The sequence below is a fragment of the Puma concolor genome, chromosome A1 (genome assembly GCF_028749965.1).
Source record: "Puma concolor isolate L17-30 chromosome A1, mPumCon1.1.hap2, whole genome shotgun sequence".
NCBI classification, from domain to species: Eukaryota; Metazoa; Chordata; class Mammalia; order Carnivora; family Felidae; genus Puma; species Puma concolor.
This window is the reverse complement of record NC_141667.1, coordinates 111810366-111835656: the sequence shown is the minus strand read 5'-3', so window position 1 is coordinate 111835656 and position 25291 is coordinate 111810366. Positions and strand designations below refer to the sequence as shown.

At 36.6% G+C, this 25291-nt stretch overlaps 1 protein-coding gene and 1 non-coding gene across 2 annotated transcripts in view; one reads left to right on the top strand and one right to left on the bottom strand.

Annotated features, from left to right (window-relative positions):
* NDUFAF2 (NADH:ubiquinone oxidoreductase complex assembly factor 2) overlaps nucleotides 1-25291 on the top strand; it is a 170983-nt gene that overhangs the window by 103012 nt on the left and 42680 nt on the right. Inside the window, exon 3 of the mRNA XM_025924400.2 lies at nucleotides 22215-22255. Within this exon, the coding sequence (XP_025780185.1) occupies nucleotides 22215-22255 (41 nt within the window). The remainder of the gene's footprint in view (nucleotides 1-22214; nucleotides 22256-25291) is intronic.
* On the bottom strand, nucleotides 11242-11376 carry LOC112861878 (small nucleolar RNA SNORA23). The gene has a single exon (XR_003223753.1). It is a non-coding gene; the product is annotated as a small nucleolar RNA SNORA23 (small nucleolar RNA).

Below are 25291 nucleotides of genomic sequence, written 5' to 3'. Positions count from 1 at the left end.
GAGCATGCTCAGATGTTTAATGAACAGCAAGGAAGCCAGTGTGATTGGAACAGAACCAGAGGGAAATTAATATATGAAGTTAGAAAAGTAAGAGTATACCCAGTCTTGTAGGACCTTATAGATAATTTAAGGACCTTGGCTTTTACTCTGAGTGAGATTGAATGCCATGGAGGGTTTTGAAAAGAGTAGTCATATGCTTTGTTATATTTAACAGCATCACTCTGGCTGCTGCACTGCAGAGACTTAAGAGGGCACAGGCAAAACATGGAGATAGGAGGCTCCTAATAATTTAGGCAAGGAGTAACTGTGACTTGAACCAGAGTAGGGGTGGGAGTGGGAAGAAGTAGTTGCATTCTGGGTCTTGTAAAAGCAGACCCAGTGGGATTTGCTGATAGATTGGATATGGAATGTAAGAGAAAGGAGAGCAGTCAGTGATGCCTTTTAAGCTCTTGGCCTCACCTGGAAAAATGGACTGTTTTTCTATGCTGTTGACTCTGAAGGCAATCCTGTGGGAGGAGCAAGTTGGGGCGGGGGGAATGAGATCAATTTTGGAAATGTTAAGTTTGAGATATCTATTAGACATCGAAGGAAAGATAGTAAGTTGTATATAAGCCAAGAATTTAGTGGAAAATTTTGGGCTAGAGATAAAATTTGGGAGTTGACAGCTAATAAATGGTGTTTAGCGTTGGGAGACTGGATGAGTTCACAAAGAGAATAAGTGTAAAGAGAAGATGAGACGTTCAGAGACTGTCCTGTCGACTGCTCCAGGGTTTAGAGACAGTGAAGACAAGAAAGAAGTAGCCAGAAAAGGAGAAAGAAGGAGGAGGAGGAGGAGGAGGAGGAGGAGGAGGAGGAGGAGGAGGAGGAGAAGGGGAAAAGTTTCATGTGCTGGAAGCTAATTTTCAAGGAGGATGGTTCAACCATTTAATGGTTCAACCTTTAAATGAAGCTTGAGAATTAACTCTTTGCTTTAGGAACAAAGGACTCCATGATCCTGCCAAAAAATAGTGTGTAGGGTGTTAGGAACAAAAGCCTGATAAAGACAGGATAGCAAAAGAATATTTGGAGGGAATGAGTATAGACAATGCTTCTGAGGAATTTGTGTGTAAAAGGGAATGAGTATTGAGGCAGACCCTGGGTGGGAAAGTAAAGAGAGCAATTTTATGTTTTATTGTTTAAAATTTTTTTGATGTTTATTTCTTTTTGAGAGAGAGAGAGCCAATGCAAGTGGGGGAGGGACAGAGAGAGAGGGGACAGAGTATCCAAAATGGACTCCACGCTGACAGCAGAGAGCCCGATGTGAGGCTTCCACTCAGGTATTGTGAGATCATGACCTGAGCCTATTTCAGATGCTTAACTGCCTGAGCCACCCAGATGTCCCTATGTTTTGTTGTGTTTTAAAGATAGGAGAAGTAACCAAATTATTTTTTTCTAAGAATAGAATTTAGTGATTCATCACTTACATATAACACCTAGTGCTCATCCCAACAGGTGTCCTCCTTAATGCTCCTCACCCTTTTAGCCCCTCTCCCCACCCAATCACCCAATACTCTGCCAGTAACCCTCAGTTGGTTCTCTGTATTTAAGAGTCTCTTATGGTTTTTCTCCATGTCTGTCTTTATATTATTTTTGCTTCCCTTCCCTTATGTTTATCTGTTTTGTTTCTTAAATCCCACATATGAGTGAAATCATATGATATTTGTCTTTCTCTGATGGACTTATTTTGCTTAGCATAATAATCTCTAGTTCCATCAACATTGTTGCAAATGGCAAGGTTTTATTCTTTTTGACTGCCAAGTAATACTCGTGTGTGTGTGTGTGTGTGTGTGTGTGTGTGTCTGTGTGTGTGTCTGTGTGTGTGTCTGTGTGTGTACCACATCTTCTTTATTCATTCATCAGTCAATGAATATTTGGGCTCTGTCTATACTTTGGGCTGTTGTTGATAGCACTACTATAAAGATTGGAGTGCATGTGTCCCTTTGAAACAGCCCTCCTTTATCCTTTGGATAAACACCTAGTAGTGCAATTCCTGGGGCGGAGGGTAGTTCTATTTTTAATTTTTTGAGGAAGTTCCATACTGTTTTCCAGAGTGGTTGCACCAGTTTGCATTCCCACCAGTGGTGCAAAAGGGTTCCTCTTTCTCCGCATCCTTGCCAACATCTGTTGTTGCCTGAATTGTTAATTTTAGCCATTCTGACAGGCGTGAGGTGGTATCTCATTGTGGTTTTAATTTGTATTTCCCTGATGATAAGTGATGTTGAGCATCTTTTTATGTGTCTATGAGCCATCTGAATGTCTTCTTTCAAAAAAGTGTCTGACCATGTATTTTGCCCATTTCTTCACTGGATTATTTGAGTTTGGTAAGTTCTTTATAGATTTTGGATACTAACCCTTTATCAGATAAGGTCATTTGCAGATATCTTCTCTCATTCCTTAAGCACTGACTTTTAGTTTTGCTGATTGTTTCCTTCATGGTGCAGAAGCTTTTTATCTTGATGATGTCCCAATAGTTCATTTTTGCTTTGTTTTCCCTTGACTCTGGAGACATGTCAAGTAAGAAGTTGCTGTGGTGGAGGTCAAAGAGGTTGTTACCGTTTTCTCCTCTAGGATTTTGTTTTTATGTTTATTTTTGAGAGAGAGAGAGAGAGAAAGTGAGAGAGAGAGAATATGTGAGCTGGGAAGGGGCTGAGAGAGAAGGAGACACAGAATCTGAATCAGGCTGCAGGCTCTGAGTTGTCAGTACAGAGCCTGATGTGGGGCTTGAACTCACAAACCATGAGATCATGACCTGAGCTGAAGTCAGACACTGAACTGACTAAGCCACCCAGGCATCCCTCTCCTCTAGGATTTTGATGGCTTCCTGTCTTACATTTAGATCTGTCATCCATTTTGAGTTTATTTTTGTGTATGGTATAAGAAAGTGGTCCAGGTTCATTCTTCTGCATGTTGCTGTCCAGTTTTCCCAACACCGTTTGCTGAAGAGACTGTCTTTTTTCATTGGATATTCTTTCCTACTTTGTCAAAGATTAGTTGGCCGTACATTTGTGAGTCCATTTCTGGGTTCTGTATTCTGTTCCATTGATCTGAGTGTCTGTTCTTGTGCCAGTACCATACTGTCTTGATGATTACAGCTTTGTAATACATCTTGAAGTCCAGCATTATGATGCCTCCAACCTTAGGTTTCTTTTTCGGGATTGTTTTGGCTATTCAGAGAAGTAACCAGATTTTTAAATAATGATGGGGAAGAACCAACCAAAAAGGAAGCATTAATAATGCAAGAGAGAGTGACCTTGAGGTGAGATGGAGTCTAGTACATATGTGAAAGAATTGGCCTTTGACAAGAGCATGAAAAGTTCATCAGTTGTAATAGCAAGAAAGTAGAGTATACAGCCATAGATACAGATAGGCACATAGATGTGATGGTGAGAAGTTGTGTAAATTCCCTTTTGATTCCTCCAGATGAAGCACAGAATGGTTAAATAACTTCCTAAGTACAAACAGCAGCTGCAACCAAGATTTTAAACCAAAATATCTGTCGCTAAATCTTTACTCTTCATACTATATTGCCTACCTCATTGCATACTATGCATACTATTGCATACTATATTGCCTACCTCATTAATAACCTGGCTAATTCTTACTTACTCTGAGTTTTAGAGCACACATTGACTCCTTTGGAACTCCTTTCTGACCCCACCTCTCACCTCCTAGTGCTATGTGGCATGCTCTTTTTTTTCCCCCCATCTCACTTTATGGCTTCCCAAACATTAAACTTAAACCACTGTAGATTTTTCCATGTTACCTCATCTACCTTCTCTCCCCAGACTAAAAGACACTTTAGGTTACAGTTCTTACTGTGTTCATCATTGTAGTCTTAGGGCCTTGCTCAACACTTAAAATAAGTGCAAGCTCAATCAATATCTGTTGAATGACTGAATTTTAAATTGAAAGTACATAAGGAAGAGATATTGGGGAGTTCTGCTGACTTGCTATAAATAGTCCATTTTGAAAAGAAACACACACAACAGCACGCCAGAGCAATTAGTTCCAAACGTATGGAGCACTTAGACAAAGTTTTAGTTATGGGAGATAGTATAGTGCTAGCTGTCCAAAAGTCTTACAGTCTCAGGGAAGCTTTTGAGTTTCATCCATGGCTTAATGGATAGTTCTTACATAAAGCCTCTCAAAATCTCTATCCCCATAATTCAGATGACATTTTAGCTTCTAGTTTTGTTTCTTTTGTGTGTGTGTGTGTGGTTGTTTTTGGTAGCTTTAAGCTTGTTTGATATTGACAGTAATAAACATTGATGAGGACCCTAAAATACATGACAAGTAGTGGGAAGAGACAGAAAGGCCCTGATCCAGCATTTCTTTCTGGTAGAAAGTTAAACTTTACTTATCAGACATATTTCTTAAAATATAAGAATAAAACCTCGTAATAAGGTTAGGTAAAAATTACTTTTTAGATACATTAGACTAAACCTGTCTAATTAACACAATTAATAATGAACATCTTGGTATGTGATATGCACTTGTATTGCTTTAGTATTACTAATAATTGTTTAGCATGCTTTCTTAGGTTACAGGAATTCCCCACCAAACACTTTCAAAGTGAGCTTCATAAAATAATGGCCAGGACATAATATTATCCTCATCCCAGCATCAGAAGACCTAGGTCCTTAATCATTTGGGGCAAATCATATTACCTCTGTGTTTTTCATCTGTAAAATTAAAAGGCTCTATATATGTCTGGTGTTCTATGATTATATGACTCTAGAAGTGTTTCTAATCAACTTATGCCCCAGCCCAGCATCTGGACCTACTGTTGAACCAAATTGTTTGGCTGGGAATTACTGACAGTTCTTGGTGGTCTTCATCAGGTGATAGGATAGCTATATGTATTAGTGATCCACTGCTGCATAACAAATTACCCCAAAAGTCAAAGATCTAAAATAACAAGCATTTATTATCTCACAGTTTCTGTAGATCAGGATTCTAGGCATGGCTTACATGGATCTTCTGGCTCAATGTGTCTCACAAGGCTGCAGTCAGTGTGTTGGCCTGGGCTGCAGTCATCTCAAGGCTCCTCTCAGGAATCATCCACTTGGAAGCTCATTCACATGGTTATTGTCAGGCCCTAGAGGATCTACTTCCACACTCACTCAAATGGGTATTGCCTGGCTTCATCTTTCCTGGCTGTTTGACAGAGGGCCTTATTTCCTTGATAACTGTAGCTTTATAGTTCTTGATATCAGGTAATGTTAGTCTTACAACCTAATTATTCTTTTTTTGAAGATGTTTTGGCTATCCTATGTCCTTTGCCTTTTCAAATGCATTTTAAAATGATCTTGGTAATTTTTGCAAAAATTCCTCCTAGGATGTTGGTTGGGATTGTGCTGAACCTATAGATCACTTTGCAAAGAACTTCTGACCCCTGGACATTATATTTCTCTTTTTTTTTTTTAATTTTTTTTTTACCGTTTATTTATTTTTGGGACAGAGAGAGACAGAGCATCAACGGGGGAGGGGCAGAGAGAGAGGGAGACACAGAATCGGAAACAGGCTCCAGACTCTGAGCCATCAGCCCAGAGCCTGACGCGGGGCTCGAACTCCCGGACCGCGAGATCGTGACCTGAGCTGAAGCTGGACGCCCAACCGACTGAGCCACCCAGGCGCCCCTATATTTCTCTTTATTTAATTTGGGCCTTCTTTAATTTCTAAATGATAATTTTTTAATGTCAATTTTTGATTGTTCATCATTATTATTATATAAATATGCAATTGGTATTTGTATATTGATCTTGTATTCTATGACTTTGCTAAGCTCAGTTATTAGTTATAATAGCTTTTTTGTCAATTTAATCAGATTTTATACCTAGAAGATCATGTTGTCTATGATTAAAGACATTTTTTCTTTCTTTCCAACCTGGATGCCTTTCATTTTTTAAATCTTATCTGCTTGCACTGACTAGGATTTCCAGTATACTGTTGATTAGAAGGAATGAGAATGGACATTCTTGCCTTGTTCCTGATATAGTATTCTTTTTATACATTGTTGATTGGTTTATCTAAACTTCTGTTTAATGTTTTTATATCAGGGTTCTTGAGGGATATTGGTTAGTAATTTTTTTTTCTTGTAACATCATTGCTTGGTTTTGGTGTCAGGATAATGCTGGTCTCATGAAATTAGTTTGGATATATTCCTTCTTCAATATCCTGCAAAACTTTATGTAAAGTTAAAATTATTTTAAAATTTTTTTAAGGTTTATTTATGAGAGAGAGAGAGAGTGCACATGTAAGTGGGGGAGGGGAAGAAAGAGAGAGATACAGAATCTGAAGCAGGCTTCAGTCTCTGAGCTGTCAGCACAGGGCCTGATGCAGGACTCAGACCCATGAACTGTGAGATCATGACCTGAGCCAAAGTCGGACCCTTAAGTGACTAAGCCACCCAGGTGCCCTGAGTTAAAATTATTTTTAAAAATATTTGATAGACTTTGCTATTGAAGCCATCAGGGCCTGGACTTTTCAACTACAAATTAAATTTATTATATTCAGGATAGTCAGGGTGTCTGTATCTTCTTGAATGACCTTTGGTAGCTTGTTTCTTTTAAAGGGTCTGTCCATTTCATCTAAGTTTCCAAATGTTTTGCATAAAACTCACCATAATATGTCCTTATCATCCTTTTTTTATCTTTACAATCTATAGTGATGTCACATCTGTCATTCCTAGTTGTTATGGCTGAATTGTGTCCCTCCAAATTCTACGTTGAAGCCTTAACCCCAGCACCTCAGACTGTATTTGAAGACTGCATTTGGAGATAGGGTCTTCAAAGAGGTAGTTAAGTTAAAGTAAGGTTTTTAGGATGGGTCTTAATCCAGTATGACTGGCATCCTTATAAGAAGAGGGGATTAGGACACATATATATACAGAGGGAATAACATGTGAAGACACAGGGAAAATACAGCCATCTGTAAGCTGAGGGGAGAAACCTCAGAAGAAACTGACCTTGCTAACACCTTGATCTTAGACTTCTACCTTCCAGAATTGTGAAAAAATAAAAATAAATTCCTATTGTTTAATTGCCACTGAATCTTTGACACTTTACTTTGCTCTCGCAGCCCTGAAACTAAACAGCAAAATAATGTATTAGTATTGAGTATGTTTATGATTGAATTTTATTTCCTACTGTGGGTTATCAACTGTATCTCTGTTTTGTTACTTGCATGTCTGCTTTTGGTTTTGTAGACCATATCTTGACCATATCTATCTTTATATGATGTTTGCACTTCATATAGAGTATAAGAACCTTACGAAGGTGTACTGCCATTTCTCCCTTCTAAGATTTCTGTTTTTGTCATATATTTTAGTTCTACATGTTAGAAACTGCACACTACATCATTATTTTTATTTAAATAGTGAACTAACATTTAGATTTAATCAATAAGAAAAATATGACATATTGAATTCATATTTTTACCATTTCTAATGCTCTTTATTCCTTTTTTGTAGATCCCGATTTCTATCTGCAATCATTTTCCTTTAGTATCTATGCCTTCCTTTAACATTTCTTTATATGTAAGTCTACTGGCATTAAATTCTCTCAGCTTTCATATGTCTGAAATATATTTTTAAAGGTATTTCTCGGGTGGGGCACCTGGCTGACTCAGTTGGTGGAGTATGTGACTCTTGATCTTGGGGTCGTGAGTTCGAGCCCCATGTTGGGTGTAGAGATTACTTAAAAAATAAAATATTAAAAAAAAAGATATTTCTCTGGTTCTAATGTTCTAGGTTGATAGGGGTTTTTTTTCCTTTCAGTAGTTTAAAGCTACTTTACATGCTTTTTTTGTCAAGTAATCTGTTGTCCTGCTTTTCTTTAACCCTTTGTATGTAACATCTATTTTTTTTTCTTCTGGTTGTTTCCAAGTTACTCTTTTTTAAACTGGTTTTCAGGGGCGCCTGGGTGGCGCAGTCGGTTAAGCGTCCGACTTCAGCCAGGTCATGATCTCGCGGTCCGTGAGTTCAAGCCCTGCGTCAGGCTCTGGGCTGATGGCTCAGAGCCTGGAGCCTGTTTCCGATTCTGTGTCTCCCTCTCTCTCTGCCCCTCCCCCGTTCATGCTCTACCTCTCTCTGTCCCAAAAATAAAAAATAAACGTTTGAATAAACTGGTTTTCAGCCATTTGATTATGATGTGCCATCATATAGTCTCTTTTGTGCTTGAAGTTTCGTGAGCTTCTTAGCCTTATGGATTTATAGTTTCCTTTAAATTTAGAAAAATTTCGGCAATTATTTCTTCAAATACTTTTCTTTGAGTCTCTTTCCATCCTTCCTTTTGGGAACTCCACTTACAATATTAGGCTATTTGAAGTTGTCTCACAGTTCACAAATGCTCTGTTCATTTGCGGAGGCTTTTACTCTTTGAGTTTTATTTTGTATGGTTTCTCTTATTGTACCTTCAAGTTCACTGATCTTTTCTTTTACAGTGTCAAATTCCTACCAATCCATCCAGAGTATTCCTCATTTCAGGCATTGTAGTTTTCGTCTGAACAAGTTTGATAAGGGTCTGTTTTATATCCTCCATGTTTCTACTTAACCTCTTCAATCTGTCCTCTCTCTTTTTGAACATATGGAGTACAGTTATAACTGTTTTAATGTTCTTGTCTGCTAATTCTACCATCTGTGTCTGTTTTTAGTTGGTTGTTTTTTTTTTTCTCTTCATTATGGGAAGTATTTTTCTGCTTCTTTGTTTGCTTTGCAATTTCTGATTGGATGTCAGGCATTTTAAATTTTTGCCTAGTTGAATACTAGATATTTTTATATTCCTATCTATATTATTGAGCTTTGTTCTGAGACACAGTTAAGTTACTTGGAAACAGTTTGATCCTTTCAGGGATAATCTTTCAAGATTTGTTAGGTAGGACTGGAATGGAATTTAATCTAGAACTATAATTCTGTATTGTTGATGCAAGTTGTTGCTGAGCACTCTCCTCTGCCCTGTCAATCATGAGGTTTTCCACTCTGGGTGCTGGAAATTAACATCACTCTTGCTCCTGTGTAAAATATGAATACTGTTCCTTCTGATCTTTTCAGGTGGTTCTTTTCCTGGTCTTAGAAGTTTCTCACTCACCTGAACTCATTAGTGCTCTGCTGAATACTTGATAGCGGCCCCCCCACCAGTCTCCAGAGTTTGCTCTCTTTGAAGCTGTCTCCTATCTGATAGTCTATCCTGTGAATTTTAGTCACTTTGGTCTCCCTAGACTCCCAGCTCCATTTCCATAACATAAGTAGTATTGTGGATTTTAGCAGGATCCCCTCCCCATGCAACAGCCTGGAAACTCTCAAAGGAGTAAGTGAGGCAATTGTAAGGGTAACCTTTGTTTGTTTGTTTGTTTGTTTGTTTGTTTGTTTTTTAACATTCTGAAGAGATCACTGTATTTTATTACTTGATATCCACTGTTTTGAAAATTGTTGTTTCATGTAATTTGTTTCTCTTGTTCCATCTTGGCTAGAAGCAGAAGGCTGCTTTCTTTCAGTTCACTTAATGCATTTGAAATCCATTTATATATTTACATGAATCAGCGGTTTATTCCTTATTATTGCTGAGTAGAATTTTATCATATTGATATACCAACTTACCCATTCACCAGCTGCAGGACATTTGGGTTGTTTACACTTTATAGCAATTATAAATGGAACCGCTATATAAATTAATAATCCTATTTAGGTATAAATATTTGAAAATGAATTTTCATTTCATTCAGGTAATCATTTCATTCAGGTGGCATTTCTAAGTCATGTGGTAAGAATAAATTCAACTTAAACTGCTAAACTGGTTTTTAACGTCTATACCATTTAGCTTTCCCATTAATACTACATGAAAAGCTACAGAGGCTCCTCATCTTCCCTAGCCTTTAGTGTTGTCAGTGTTATTAGATTTGTGTTGTAGTGTCTCACTGTGGTTTTAATTTTTATTTCTCTAGTGACTGGTCATGCTAATCATCTTTCATGATATTTGCCATCTGTATATCTTCCTTGCTATAGTGTATGTTCATATCTTTTTGCCGACAAATTTTTTATTTGGTTGGGTTTTTTTTCTAATTGTTTACCTTGGAGGGTTCCTTACATATGCTCAATACAATTCCGCATATTTGTGATTTGCAAATATTTTTTCCCAGTCTGTGACTTGTTTTTCAATTCTTTTGACAGTGCCCCTTAGAGAGCACACATTCATACTTGTAATGAAGTCCAATTCATCATTTTTTTTCTTTTATGTATCATAATTTTGGTGTTACAAGAAAATTTTGCTTAACCCAAGGTCATGAATATTTTCTCCTGTGGTTTCTCCTAAAATTTTATGGTTTGGGGCTTTATATCTACATCAGTGATCATTTTGAATCTATTTTTTGTGAATGGTATAAATACAATTTCATTTATATGGATATCCACTTTTTTCCAGTATTATTTTTTATCGTGTTAAAATGCACATAGCATAAAATATACCATCTTACCCATTTTTAAGTGTACAGTTCAATGATATTAAATACGTTGACCTTACTGTGTAGCCACTACTAACATCTATCTTCATATCTCTTTTCGTCTCTTAAAACCAACTCTATACCATTAAGCAGTAATTCTCCCATTCTTCCTTAACCTTACCCAGCCCCTGGCAACCATCATTATACTCTGGCTTTATGATTTTGATTACTCTCCCAGAACTATTTTTGAAATGACCATCCTTTTCTCACTGTTTTTGCACCTATGTCAAAAATAGGTTTCTATATAGGTGTGGTCTATTTCTGTCTTCTCTATTCTGTCCATGGATCTATGTCTGTCCATTTCTCAATGCCACACTGACTTGATTACTGAGACTTTGTAGTAAGTCTTGAAATAGGTAAGTTGAATTCTCCAACCTCTTTTTCAAAATTGTTTTGGATACATTGTTTTGGATACCTTGGACCCTTTTGTGAGTATATATGACTTTTAGTATCAACTTATCAATTGCTACCCAAAAATCCTTCCAGAATTTTTACTGGGAATGCATTGAATTTATAGATCAGTTTGGAGAGGACTGAGCCTTCTATGAACACAGCATATTCTCTCCTTAGGTCTTCCTTCATTGTGTCATCTGTAGTTTTTAGCTTATAGATCTTGCACATATTTTATTAAAATAAAACCTAAGTGCTCCTTTTTTAATACTAGAAAGCTTAGCATTTATTCATTAAAGCACACAGGAAATCAACTCAATTCAAATAAAATGATATTGTACTAGGATTCCAGCTTACTCTTTGGCTATGTGTTTATGGGAATAGCAATATCTGGATACAAAGCACAGACAGACACTGCCATCAGACACAGATGAAAGCTATACACATTATAGCAGCTGTTCCTAAATGTTAATTTTTAGGGGCTATTGCTAATTGTTTGTTTTTTTTTTTTTAATTTTTTTTTCAACGTTTTTTATTTATTTTTGGGACAGAGAGAGACAGAGCATGAACGGGGAGGGGCAGAGAGAGAGGGAGACACAGAATCAGAAACAGGCTCCAGGCTCCGAGCCATCAGCCCAGAGCCTGACGCGGGGCTCGAACTCACAGACCGCGAGATCGTGACCTGGCTGAAGTCGGACGCTTAACCGACTGCGCCACCCAGGCGCCCCATATTGCTAATTGTTTTTTATTTCAACTTCACATTATTCATTGATAATACATAGAAATACAATTGATTTTTGTATATCAACTATGTATGTACTTTACCCAACTTTGCTAAACTCATTTATTTTAGTTTATATTTGGGGGATCGTCTACATAAACAATTTGTATTCTTTCTATTTATTCTAATGTATTTTTTTCTTGCCTTCCTTTCCTGACAAGGACCTCCATGACATTGATGATTAGAAATACTGAAAGTGGGAATGCCTGGGTGGTTCATTCAGTTAAGCATCCAACTCTTGGTGTCAGCTCAAGTCATGATCTCATGATTCATGAGTTTGAGCCCCACATCTGGCTCTGTGCTGACAGTGTAGAGCCTGCTTGGGATTCTCTCTCACACTCTCTCTGTCCCTCCCCTGCTTGCTCTCTATTTCTCTGTCTCCAAATAAATAAATAAACATTTCAAAACGTAAGTAAAAAAATAGTGAAAGTGAACAGTCTTGCCTTTTTCTTAATCTTAGAGGGAAAGCATTCAGTTTCTCGCTATTAAATTTAATGTTAGCCAGAAATTTTTATGTAGATGCTTTCCATCAGATCAAGAAAACTCTCTTTTCTTCCTAGATTGCTGGAAGTTTTTATTATGATTGATGTTGGATTTTCTCTTTTTTTTTCTGCATTTATTGGCTTGAATTTTATCGTTATTCTTCATTCTATTAATATAGTTGATTACATTGATTTTCTTTTTATTATCTCTCACTTTTTTATTGTGATAAAAGATACATGACATAAAAAGTTCCATTTTTGCCATTTTTAAGCACATAGCTCAGTGGCTTTAGGCACATTTACACTGTTGTCATTGTCAACACCATCTCCAGAACTTTTCATCTTCCTAAACTGAAGGTCTTTACCCATGACACAGTAAGTTCCCATTCCCTCCTCCCCCCTCCACCATGCCTGACAACCACCATTCTACTTTCTGTGTCTATGAATTTGACTACTCTAGGTATCTCATATAAATGGAATCATACAGTATTTGTTGTTTTGAGTCTGGCTTATTTCACTTAGTATAATGTCTTCAAGGTTTATTTATGCTTTAGCATCTATCAGAATTTCATTCCTTTCTCAAGGTGAATAACATTCCATTTTCTCCATATACCAGATTTTGTTCATTTGTTCATCCATCAATGGATCTCTGGATTATTTCCACTTTTGGGCTATTGAGTAATGCTGCTGTGAACATGGCTGTACAAATACCTGTAGATTTAAACCTAATTATGTAAATAATTGTGGTAAACATCAATGGTCTAAAATCTCCATGTAAAAGGTTGAAATTGTAAGAATTATGTAGAAGACAACTATGTGTATCAGTGTAACCTAGTTACATTTATAGAACATTACCCTGAGAAATTGTAGAATTCATTTTTTTTCATTTTATTCACCTTGATAGGTCATAAACTCTTGCCAAAAATTTTGGAGATGGGAATACTTATCTACTCATTGTGTGAGGCCAGGTTTACCCTGATACCAACTCTTGTCAGAGACAATAAAGAAAAGAATACTATAAACTAATATCCGACATAATCATAGATGCAGAAATCATTAACAAAATATTAGCAGACTGCATCCAGCAGTATATAAAAAAGGGCAATATGCCATAATGATGTGGAATTTATCCCAGTAATATAAGTTGGTTTAACATTTAAAGATCAATATCGCCCCATTTCCCCCATCTCCCACCCCTGGTCGCCACCTACATTCCACATAAAAATGAGATCATGCAGTATTTTTCTTTCCATATCTAGCTTATTTCATTTACCATGTCTTCCAGATTCATCTGATATTGTCAAAGATGGCAGGACATTCTTCTTTTAAGACTGAATAATATATTCCATTGTAAATACACACACACACACACACACACACACACACACACACACACACCATTCTTCCATCAATGGACATTAAAGTTGTTTCCATATCTTGGCTATTGCCAATAATGCTGCAGAGAACATGGGAGCACAGATATCTCTTCAAAATAATGATTTCATTTCCTTTGGATATGTATCCAGAAGAGGGATTTCTGGATCATATGGTAGTTCTAGTTTTAATTTTTTGAGGTAACTCCATACTATTTTCCATACTGGCTGTATCAGTTTACATTCCCACTGAACAGTACCTAGGGTTTTCTTTTCTCCACATCCTTACCAACATTTATTATCCTTTGTCTTTTTTGTTAAAACTATTCATTCATTCATTCATTCATTCATTTGCTTATTTATTTACTTGAGAGAGAGAGAGCAGGGGAGGGGCAGAGAGAGGGAGAGAAAGAATCCTAAGCAGGCTTCCCACTTAGCACAGAGCCGGACGTGAGGCTCAAGTCCACAGTCCTGTGACCACGACTTGAGCTGAAATCAAGAGACCCTCCACTGATGGAGCCACCCAGGCACCTCTATTCTTTCTTTCGATAATAGCCGTCCTAACCAGGTATGAGATGGTATCTCACTGTGCATTTCATTTGCATTTATATTCAACTTTTAACAAAGAAGAAAAATCATAAGTTCATATTAGTACAGAAAAAATATTTGACAAAATTCACCATACATTCATGATTAAAAACTCTCTACACACGTGAACTGGGAAGTTCCTCAACCTAATAAAGGATATTAAGAGGAAAAAGCACTTACAAGTAACCAACCTCATATTCGATTGTAAAAGAACACTGTCCCCCCTAAAATTTGGAACAAAACAAGGGTATCCTCACTATTTATATTTTATATTATCCTGGAAAATTCAAGTAAGTGCAATAAGGCTAGAAAAAGAAATAAAATGAATTCAGATAGGAAATGACAAAGTAAAAGCCTCTTCACAGATGACATAATTGTGCATAAAGACAACCTCAAAAAATCTATAAAATAATGAATTTAGTAAGTTTCAAGATATAAGGGCAATATGTTAAGACCACTTATCTATCTACATTTTATTACCAAACAATTGCTAAATGAATTTTTTGATTCTGTCACTTAAAATGCCATTAAAAACATGAAGTATTTAGGGATAAAGTTACAAAAATATGTCTCTACAACCTGTACATTGAAAAATGTAAAATATTCCTTAGAGAAATTAAAGGAAACCTAAATAAGTGGAGAGATACACATTTTTTGTGGTTCTGAAGTCAATAGTTAAAAGATTTTATTTGCCTAAATTTGATCTGTACATTTAGTGCATCCCAAGTCAAGATACTAGTAAATTTTTCTTTTTAAAATTAACATGCTGAGGGGCGCCTGGGTGCCTCAGTCGGTTAAGCGGCCGACTTCGGCTCAGGTCATGATTTCGCAGTTCGTGAGTTCAAGCCCTATGTCGGGCTCTGTGCTGACAGCTCAGAGCCTGGAGCCTGTTTCAGATTGTGTGTCTCCCTCTCTCTGACCCTCCCTCATTCATGCTCTGTCTCTCTCTGTCTAAAAAATAAATAAACGTTAAAAAAAATTAAAACAAAAAATTAACATGCTGATCCTAAATTTTGTATTAAAATGTAAAAGGATCTAGGATACCTAAAACACTTTTTTTTTCCTTTCAAATTTTTATTTAAATTCTAGTTAGTTAACATACCATGTAATATTAGTTTCAGGTGTACAATTTAATGATTCATCACTTACATACAACACCCAGTCCTCATCACAACAAGTGCCCTCCTTAATCCTCATCACCTATGTAACCCCTCCCCCAGCCCACCTCCCCCCGCCCCGTAACCAGTTTGTTCTCTATAGTTAAGACTCTTTCTTGATTGCCTCTCTTTTTTCCCTATGTTCATTTGTTTTGTTTCTTAAATTTCCACAAATGAGTGAAATCATATGGTATTTTTCTTTCTCTTATTTTGCTTAGCATAATGCTCTAGTTTCATCCATATCCTTGCAAATGGCAAGATTTCATTCTTTTTGATGGCTGAGAAATGTGTCAATTATTGATAATGCTGCTGAAAACATTGGGGTATGTGTATTCCTTTGGGTCAATATTTTTATATCCTTTGGGTAAATACCTAGTAGTGCAATTGTTGGATCATGGGGTAGTTCCATTTTTAACTTTTTGAGGAATCTCCATACTGCCTAAAACACTTTTTAAAAAGAACAGGGTTGGAGGATTTAACTTTAAAAAGCTACATTTTTCAAGACAGTTTAATACCACTATAATGATAGATATAAAATTAATGGAATCAAACTGAGAGTCCAGAAGTGTCCCTACATTTATATGGTCATTTGAGTTTTCAATGGGAAAAGGAAATTCTTTTCAACTACTGTTAAATAGTTGGATTTCCATATGAAAAAAAATAAACTTTGATCTTTACCTCATATTAAATCTAAAACTTAAATTGAAATTGATCACAGACCTAAATGTGAAAGTTAAAGCTTTTAGAAGAAAACATTGGACTAAATCTTTCTATCATGGCATAGTCAAAGAATTATATAGGACACCAAATATAAAAGAAAAAATATGATAAGTTGGACTTCACCAAAAATTTTTAAACCCTCTTTTTTAACAGATAACTCTGAACAAATGAAAAGATGGATGAAGAGAAAATTTGTGATACATATGTGACATAAAACTTGTATCCAGAATATGTAAAGAACTCTCACAACCCAATAATAGGACTAGCATCAGAAGTTAAAAAGAAGATATGTAACATCATTAGTTATCAAGGAATGCAAATGAAAACCATAGTGAAGTACCACTACATACCACTGACTCACTAGAATTTAAAAGATTAACAATACAAAGTGTTAATGAGGATGTAAAGCACCTGAAATGTACATAAATGTTTGGCCAATGTGTAAATGGTACATCTGCTTTGGGAAATAGCTTATTCTTTATAAACTTAAATACACTCTTACACTATAACCTGGAAATTTGCTGGGTATTAACCCAGAGATATAAAAACGTAGTCTACCCAAACACTTACTAAAGTTTTCATAGCAGCTTTATTCATAAAAGCCCAAATTGAAAGTTCCCCAAACACCCAACAAAAATCAGTGGATAAACACATTGTCATTTTCTATATAGTGGAATATGACACAGGAATAAAAAGAATGAACTGCTGCTGTGCTTGCTGTATTTATTTTTTGTTACTCTGCATCAGTATTACCACAAACTTAGCTAAAAACACTACATATTTATCATCGCCCGGTTCCTGTGGTCTTGAGTCCAAGCCTAGATGGGTTCTCTACTTAGGGTCTCACATAGACTGCAAACCATGTCAATAGGTATCATCCAGGGCTGCATTCTCATCTGGAGGTTTGAGTGTGGAAGGATCCATTGTTCTACATGTGTGGTTATTCACAGAATTCAGCTCCTTGGAACTATAGGACTGTGAGCTTCGGTTTTTCACTTGATGCTGGCCAGAGACCACCCTAAGCTCCTAGAAGTCACTGAAAGTTCCTTGCCACATGGGATTCTTCAACGTGCCACCTTTTCTCTTACAGCCAGCAAGGGAGAACCTCCAGTAAATGGATGCTGTAAGCTTACATGACATAATCATGCACTCGTAGACATCCCATCACCTTTGCCCTCTTATCATAGTTAGAAGTATGTCACAGGACCTACCTTTACTCAAGGGGAAGAAGCCATACAAAGGTGTGGACATGAAGAGATGGGGTTTGTGGAGGCTACCTTAAGAGTTTGTTCTCTACACACAGTTACATGGATGAACTTTAACAACATTATGTTGAGTAAAATAAGTTAGATGCAAAAGAGTGCATACTGTAAAATTCCATTTATATGAAACTGTAGGTAAGGCAGAACTCATCAACAGTGACAGAAAGTGTAGCACTACCTGGGAGCTGTGGATGGATTAGGGTGGGTGTTTGCATGTGGTCAGAGATAGGAAACTTGCAAGTGATGGAAACATTCTATATACTGATTTTGGTGCTGGTTAAAAGGTTGTAAACGTTTTTCAGAATTCATGGAATTGCACACTTAAAATGGTTTCACTGTATTGTTTATAAATTATATCAAACTAAAGAGGATTAAAGAAAAAGAATAGTAATAGGCTTGAGCATCCCCAAAATTTTAACTTAAATATGCCAATTAAATCTAATAATGTCTTTAAGATATGCTCAAGAGTCAGTAACCAGAAAGTGACTCATTTCATAATATATCACTTGAAGAATTTTCACAGTTAAAAAGTAGGGATTCTTGTTTTTATACATTTTTATAATATATATACACCCAGAGCTGGCAAAGATCATTTTTTAAAAGATGAGGCTTTATTATAGTGTTGTCTTCTCCTTGAGCGAATTAAACAACACATATTTCTAATGTAGTATCTTTTAGATGCAGACTCCTCACAAGCTTTCCATAATTTTAGTTCTGAATGATCACCTCCTGCATCTAGTGATAAATGTTTCATTTACCTTAACCCCTGTTGGCACTGCTTCTAAAAGTATATTAGCCGTTTCCAGTGCTTACAGAAATTTGAAAAATGTATGCTTCACGAAGTATTTTCCTGCTTGCTTCGTCTAGCCCCTTTTAGTGATTAATGGGAACTTTAATTTGCATGCTCACTTTTACGCTTATTATAGTGTGTTATGTTCCAATAAGAGTATTAAAGTTCAATGAAAATTTCATGCATACTAATGAGAATGCAGATGAACACTGATGAAAGAATGCTAGGATCTTAAGACATAAACTTTCCAGTTATCTTGCTAAATTCTATTCAAACAATGGTTACATTATAATGAAGACTGATACAGAATCCACCATACAGATATAATTAGCAATGGCAGAATCATTATATAATTTATAATTGGATCGAGGTTCAGTTCCAGATTGTTATGAGGATAAAAAAAAAGAAATGTAATGATTTGATATTAATGCATATTTTTATTCTTCCTCTTCCTAACCTTTGCCAACCTTCAGCAGGATATTTCCTTTGTTGCATAGAGTGATTGGGAAAGTTAGGGATGATTATATAAATGAGTGATCACATTGAATATTTCCAGCTGTAACCTTTATTGGATACATAGCAGTAAATGGTCCTCAACCATCATCTCAAGAACATTTCAAGTATCTGGTTATTGTAGAATTATACAAATGTATATCAGCACTTGCATTTATTTATCAATATAAAACTAAGATCTTTTTCCTTGAGCCATTTAAAACAAAGTTAAAGGAAGTCCTATATCTTTCCTTAGAGAATAGTGTGTCCCATGAGGGTAACTATTCTAGGCAGTACTTAATAGGTTATCTGAGTTATACTGCATTCTTCTGTGCATGAATTTTATAAACTTATACAAAACAAATAAACTTTAGAAAACACGTATCAGAGTTTACTCAATCTATTAATTCAGGGATTTTTTTGAAAGTTATTTAGATTCTCTTGAAGTATTTTTCTTATTTTAACCTTACAAAGAAACTGGAAATGTTGTTTTATGGACTTACTGATAAGACAGTTTGTTGTTTTAAGTTGTTTTTCTCATGGTGGTAGTAAGTATGCATTGTGCTGTGATACTTTTCCAACAGTATATGTTCTAAAGCCAACAGTATATGTTCTAAAGCCAACAGTATATGTTCACAGACTCTGGAGTACACGGTCTTCATTAGTAAAAAGTGTAACAGTTAATAATGATTTTTATTTTAGATATTATGAAAGTGTTTTTGAATCAGGATAGATCATTCTTGATATAAGGCTTATACTTACTGGTTGCCCTACCACAGGGGTTGGCAAACTTCCTTTAAAGGGCCAAGTGATAAGTATTTTAGCCTTTGTGGGCTCTACAAGTGTGGCTATGTGCCAACAGAACCTTATTTACTGACAGTGAAATTTGAATTCTATGTAATTTTCATGTGTCATGAAATATTATTCTTCCTTTGATATTTTTTTCAACCATTTAAAAATGTAAAACAAGTTACAAGTTACAAATAGAATTTGACTCTCAAGTTCTGTAGTTAGCCAACCCCTGCCCTAGCAGTTGATTTTTCTTAATTAACTTTTTAATCTAATTTAAAACTGAAGATTTACTGCTTAAAACCTTTTAGAGGTATATGGCTTATGTTGAATTATTTTATAAGAAGCTCTATCCTGGGGGGAAAAAATGCCGATAAATAAAGCTAAGTAACTTTTATTTTGACCATAAGAAGGCAGTTGAAAATTCCATAAAGCACTCATTTCCTTGATTGCACAGAGGAATCTTGCTATTGCTAAGCTGGGTTTTCTAACACAGGTAAAAATCCCATTACAGCAAATATTTGTGTAGTGGAAATATTTTATAGTGGAAGTATTCGTTCCACAGCTGTATTAAGCACCTACTCTTTTGAGGCACTTAGCCGGTAGAAAAATAAATCTCCCATGGATGCATCTTGCTCCTGACAGCCTTACAAGCCTAATAAGGAATATAAAATCTGTACAACTTGGGGCTAGAAATGGACCAAATAGGAGTGGAAGCTAACGAGAAAGAGAACGCAGGGGCGCCTGGGTGGCTCAGTTGGTTAAGTATCTGACTTCAGCTCAGGTCATAATCTTGCGGTCTGTGAGTTCAAGCCCCGCATTGGGCTCTGGGCTAACAGCTCAGAGCCTGGAGCCTGCTTTGGATTCTGTGTCTCCTTCTCTCTCTGTCCCTCCCCCACTCACACTCTATCTCTCTCTGTCTCTCAAAAATGGATAAATGGTGGGGCGCCTGGGTGGCGCAGTCGGTTAAGTGTCCGACTTCAGCCAGGTCACGATCTCGCGGTCCATGAGTTCGAGCCCTGCGTCGGGCTCTGGGCTGATGGCTCGGAGCCTGGACCCTGTTTCTGATTCTGTGTCTCCCTCTCTCTCTGCCCCTCCCCCGTTCATGCTCTGTCTCTCTCTGTCCCAAAAAAATAAATAAACGTTAAAAAAAAAAATGGATAAATGGTAAAAATAAATAAATAAATAAATAAAAATTAAAAATTAAAAAAAGAATAAAGAGAATACAGAGAAAAACAACAGGGGTAGAAACTCAGAAGTAGGAGTAGAGAAGATAAAACACTGGAACTATATTAAAAATACTTATATGGGATTAGTGCAAGGCCGACAATTGAATGTTGCTCATTGTACCCCAATAACCATTCATTACTGGGTTTGTCTGGAGGACAGTTCCTGCCTGGTGCTGTTGCTTGGATGACAAAAGGCAGGCTGGTGGAGCTGGTCTGAATAAAAAGTAGCTGGTAAACAGAGCTCAGGTTTTAGAGCCATTTTAACAAGGAGTTGATTCCCAGGCTGTTGAGTTTAGGCAGATTGCTTAATCTTTCTGAAACTCAGTTTCCCAAACTGTAAAATGGGGTCAGCAATTCTTATTTTCTGACTTGTAATTAAGAGTGCAACCTTTTCTTCCTAGTTTTGTGTTCTTTGCTTGTTGCTTACTGAAATTTGAGAGGCAGCTTAGTAGAATGTGGATATCTTTTGGAACTAGAAATGGGGACAACTCTGGACTCACATGCTACCATTAGTACTTACTGTATAAATTTGAGACAGTTATTTAATTTCTCTATTAAATAAGGATACCTCACAATTTTGTAATGAAAATTAAATCAACTAAAGTGAGGGGCGCCTGGGTGGCTCAGTCAGTTAAGCATTCGACTTCGGCTCAGGTCATGATCTGACGGTTCATGGGTTTGAGCCCCGCATTGGGCTCTGTGCTGACAGCTCAGAGCCTGGAACCTGCTTCAGACTCTGTGTCTCCTCCTCTCTCTGCCCCTCTCATGCTCATGCTCTGTCTCTCTCTGTCTCTCAATAATAATAAATAAATGTTAAAAAGAATTAACTAAAGTGATCAGTTTTCTACTTTTTAAAGACCAAATTCCTACAGTATATTTTCTTGATATATTCTTATAGTCCAAGCTGATACTATTGCTCTTAGGGTTTTTTTTCAGCCTCTTTTAAAAAATATAGCTGTATTGAATTACAGAGATAATAATAGTTAATAATAATATTAATAATATTAACTTAGACTTAATGCTTACTGTATGCCAGGCTCTGAGCTAAAAATTTGTATATATAATTTCATATACTTTTCACAACTGTTAAATGTAGATATTATTATAATTTATATTTTGCAGATTGGAAATATGATGCTTACAAAATTAAGCAGTTTGCTCCCGATTACACAGCTAGTAAGGGATGCAGTCGAGATTTGAACCCAGAAAGGCTGATTCTACTCTCCTAAACATCTTCCATGTAATTCATATACACTTCCCTTGAGGCAGCTGGCCCACTTGCTTCCTGTTGCTACAAACATTGTGCACTCAGTGGAAATCAGGCACTTATTAGGTCTGATTTTGGAAATGGAACTGCCTTTCTTTATTGAACTCCCTATGCTCTTGTATTTTTTCAGGACACAAATCATTACCTGACATCATATATTTGTGTGTTTGTTTTCTGTTCCCCTTCACTAGTATATATTTTGCAGAAGAGGAGAAAATTCATGGTTAGTCCCTCCTTACATGTCCAGTGCCTAAAATAACATGTAACAGGTGCTCAATAAATATTTGTTTTATGCATGAATGAGTGAAGTGTTTGTGCAAATTATCAAAAATTTACATTTAAGTATTATTTGTCTTTCTAGCTTGGATTAGAGGAAAAAGAAAGACTCCGCCTACGATGGAGGTAAGAATACACAACAAAAATATTCAAATAGCATGTATTTATAATGCTGTGTTTCTCAGTTGGGAGTTTACATGAAGCCTCAGAATAAATATTATGCATCTTCCCAGAGTGTTCATTTTACTCCACAGACAAGAATTTAAAACATCTTTATAATAAATGCACAAGTTATATAATATAACATTCAATTCACAGGAATTTTAAAATGAAAAAATACAAATGCAATACAAAATAAAAATATTTTTTAGAAAGTTTAGACTTAAAGCAGCTTACATCAGGATGTTTTGCCTGGTTCCTGGGAGCTGTGTTCTGCTATGGGTGCTTTGGTGCAAAAGTCTGAGAAGTACTGAATCTCATGGTCCTATCCAAATCATCCTGTGCTTATTTTTCCCTCAATTTTATATCAAACGTAAAATGTTATAATTTTATATACATTTAACTCTATCATATCTGAAGAAACCTTAAAATATACAATTAGCGTGTAACATGGAACACTCAGTATAATAGATGAATTTTTATTTTAAACTTTAAAAACAGTTTTGGCAGCACAGAGAATAAACAGTATAGCATTGCTGTGGTGTAGTATTTTTAAAACATAGTTATTTCATAATTTTTATTTTAAAACAATAGCCTAAAGTGTTCTAAAATTGTTTTGTTAGAATTAAATGTATTCCATAAGAGGAAATTTTCCAAATTGATTAGTATACTGCCTTCTCCTTTTCTTGTGTTTAGGACCTCCCTCTTCTTTTCTCTCCACTTTTCCTTCACTACTACAGCCCTGATGACAACAGAAATGTTGCTCCACCAGTGAGGCCCCACTTGTTGAGAGGTGGGGTACACCAGGGCAGAACTCATGGTGACCCATAAATTGACATACATATGCTCCATTTCTCCTGTACTGACCCCATCAGTGTTTGTCAGGCTGGGCTCTGAACAAGCTTATCTCTAAGCCCATTTATAGCTTTGTATGTTACTTCCACTTTTGCCCTGCCTTACTCTTGTCAGATCTTTCTAATATCTGTGAACCTTGGAAATAAAAGGGAAGAAAAAGCCATTGTGATTCAGAATTCAGAAGCATTCCCAGTGGTTTGCAGTGCTAGGAATCATCAAGGAGACCTTACAATTCCTCTTCACTTGGCCGTATTAAGACTTCTTATTCTCAGAGCTAAAGCAGTTTCTTGTAACCTCAGAATTCTGAAAGCCTTCTTCCATGGAAACATTGATGTGCAAAGTGATTAGATGAAGGCACCTGAAACTATTAGAGCTAAGACACCACCCCTGTAAATTTCAAGTAATCCCAGCATTTCAGACAAGCTCCAATCAGAACAGTGAGACCAAGTCATTCTATCCATGATGCTCACATTCTTTTTTTTTTTTTTAATTTTTTTTTTCAACGTTTATTTCTTTTTGGGACAGAGAGAGACAGAGCATGAACGGGGGAGGGGCAGAGAGAGAGGGAGACACAGAATCGGAAACAGGCTCCAGGCTCTGAGCCGTCAGCCCAGAGCCCGACGCGGGGCTCAAACTCACGGACCGCGAGATCGTGACCTGGCTGAAGTCGGACGCTCAACCGACTGCGCCACCCAGGCGCCCCTATGATGCTCACATTCTTGAATATCGGAATAGGAGCCTTCCCTTGCATCTTTTCTAATGTATTATCAATGTCATCCTTCTTTATGCTCTTCTGCATCCTCCTCACCACACACACACACACACACACACACACACACACACACACACACACACACCTTTCCTCCCTCTTGATCTCTTCCATTGTGTTTCAGAAATTTCTGTTTCTTTGTTAGCAATTTATCCTTAACTTTTAATATTTCTTAGGAACTTTCTCTACCACAAAACCTCAACTGAAATCTGCCTGTGTCTGAAAGATAGTGAGCCTCCTTGTGCTCATTTTACCACAACCCACAGAAAGAATATGGGTTCAACTGTTTCTTTCTTTCCCTTGTCCCTTCCAAAATATTCTTTCATTTCGTGAACCTAGGGGAGAGTAGTAACTTTGTGACCTAAGTATGTTTTTCTCCACCTATTTATAATTTTTATCTCTCCCAACCTCCAGGCCACTCCCCACCCTGATGGTGAAGATGAGAACCAGACTTAGAGACTTCTTCAATGCCTTCCCAAGTCTTAGCTGTTCAGTTTTTTTTTTTTTTTTTTTGCTCCATCCACACTAATATCCATACCTCAAGTGAACAACCACTAATGTAGCCACACCTTAGTTCTTACCATCACCAAACACCATTCTACCACTACAGTTTGTAAACTCTTAAATCCCAGATTCTACATATGTCCGGTTAAGAGAAAACTACTTAATTTAAAGTAAGACAAGTTTACAGAAAGCCACAGGAATTAAATATATGGCTTAATGGGTTATTATAAGGTGAATTCCACAAGGTCAAAAATAGAACTTTGTCATCTAATCCAGAATCATGTACTCTGTCATAATACAGCCTCCCCCAAAACCAACCCTGAACCTTTTGCAGTAAATTTATATAATTTTATCACCCAAATGTACATTATAGTTTAGAGTTTTACATTTTGTAAAAACTTCATATTTGATTTAAATCTCCATCAATCTCTGTGGTTCTCCTCCATCCCTTTTATTTTCTTATAAATTTGTCTGTTGAAAAACCCAGCCTATTTGACCTGTAGATCTTGCCACAGTTTAGATTTTGTTGATCTTATGTTATTCATGTTAGTTCACGATGTTCCTCTGTCCTCTGTCTTTCCTTCAGTTTGGCACCTGCATCCAGAAGCTGGCTACTCGTGTTTGATCTTTTTGTCAAGATTGTAGAAAATGTTTGGCAAGACTATGGGAGAGCATATCTGGTTGTCCCTCTTTTTGTGATTTGCACAGTTGCTTATGCTTCATACCTATGTCACTTCATTGGAAACAACCTCCTAATCTTGCATGTCTGTTAAAACTAGTTAGTTTTCAAGATGCTATCAGTCATTTGAGCTCTCTACGTTTTTTTCAAATCTCTTAGTGAATTCCCACCCCCAAATAGACTTCTGTCTCTTCTA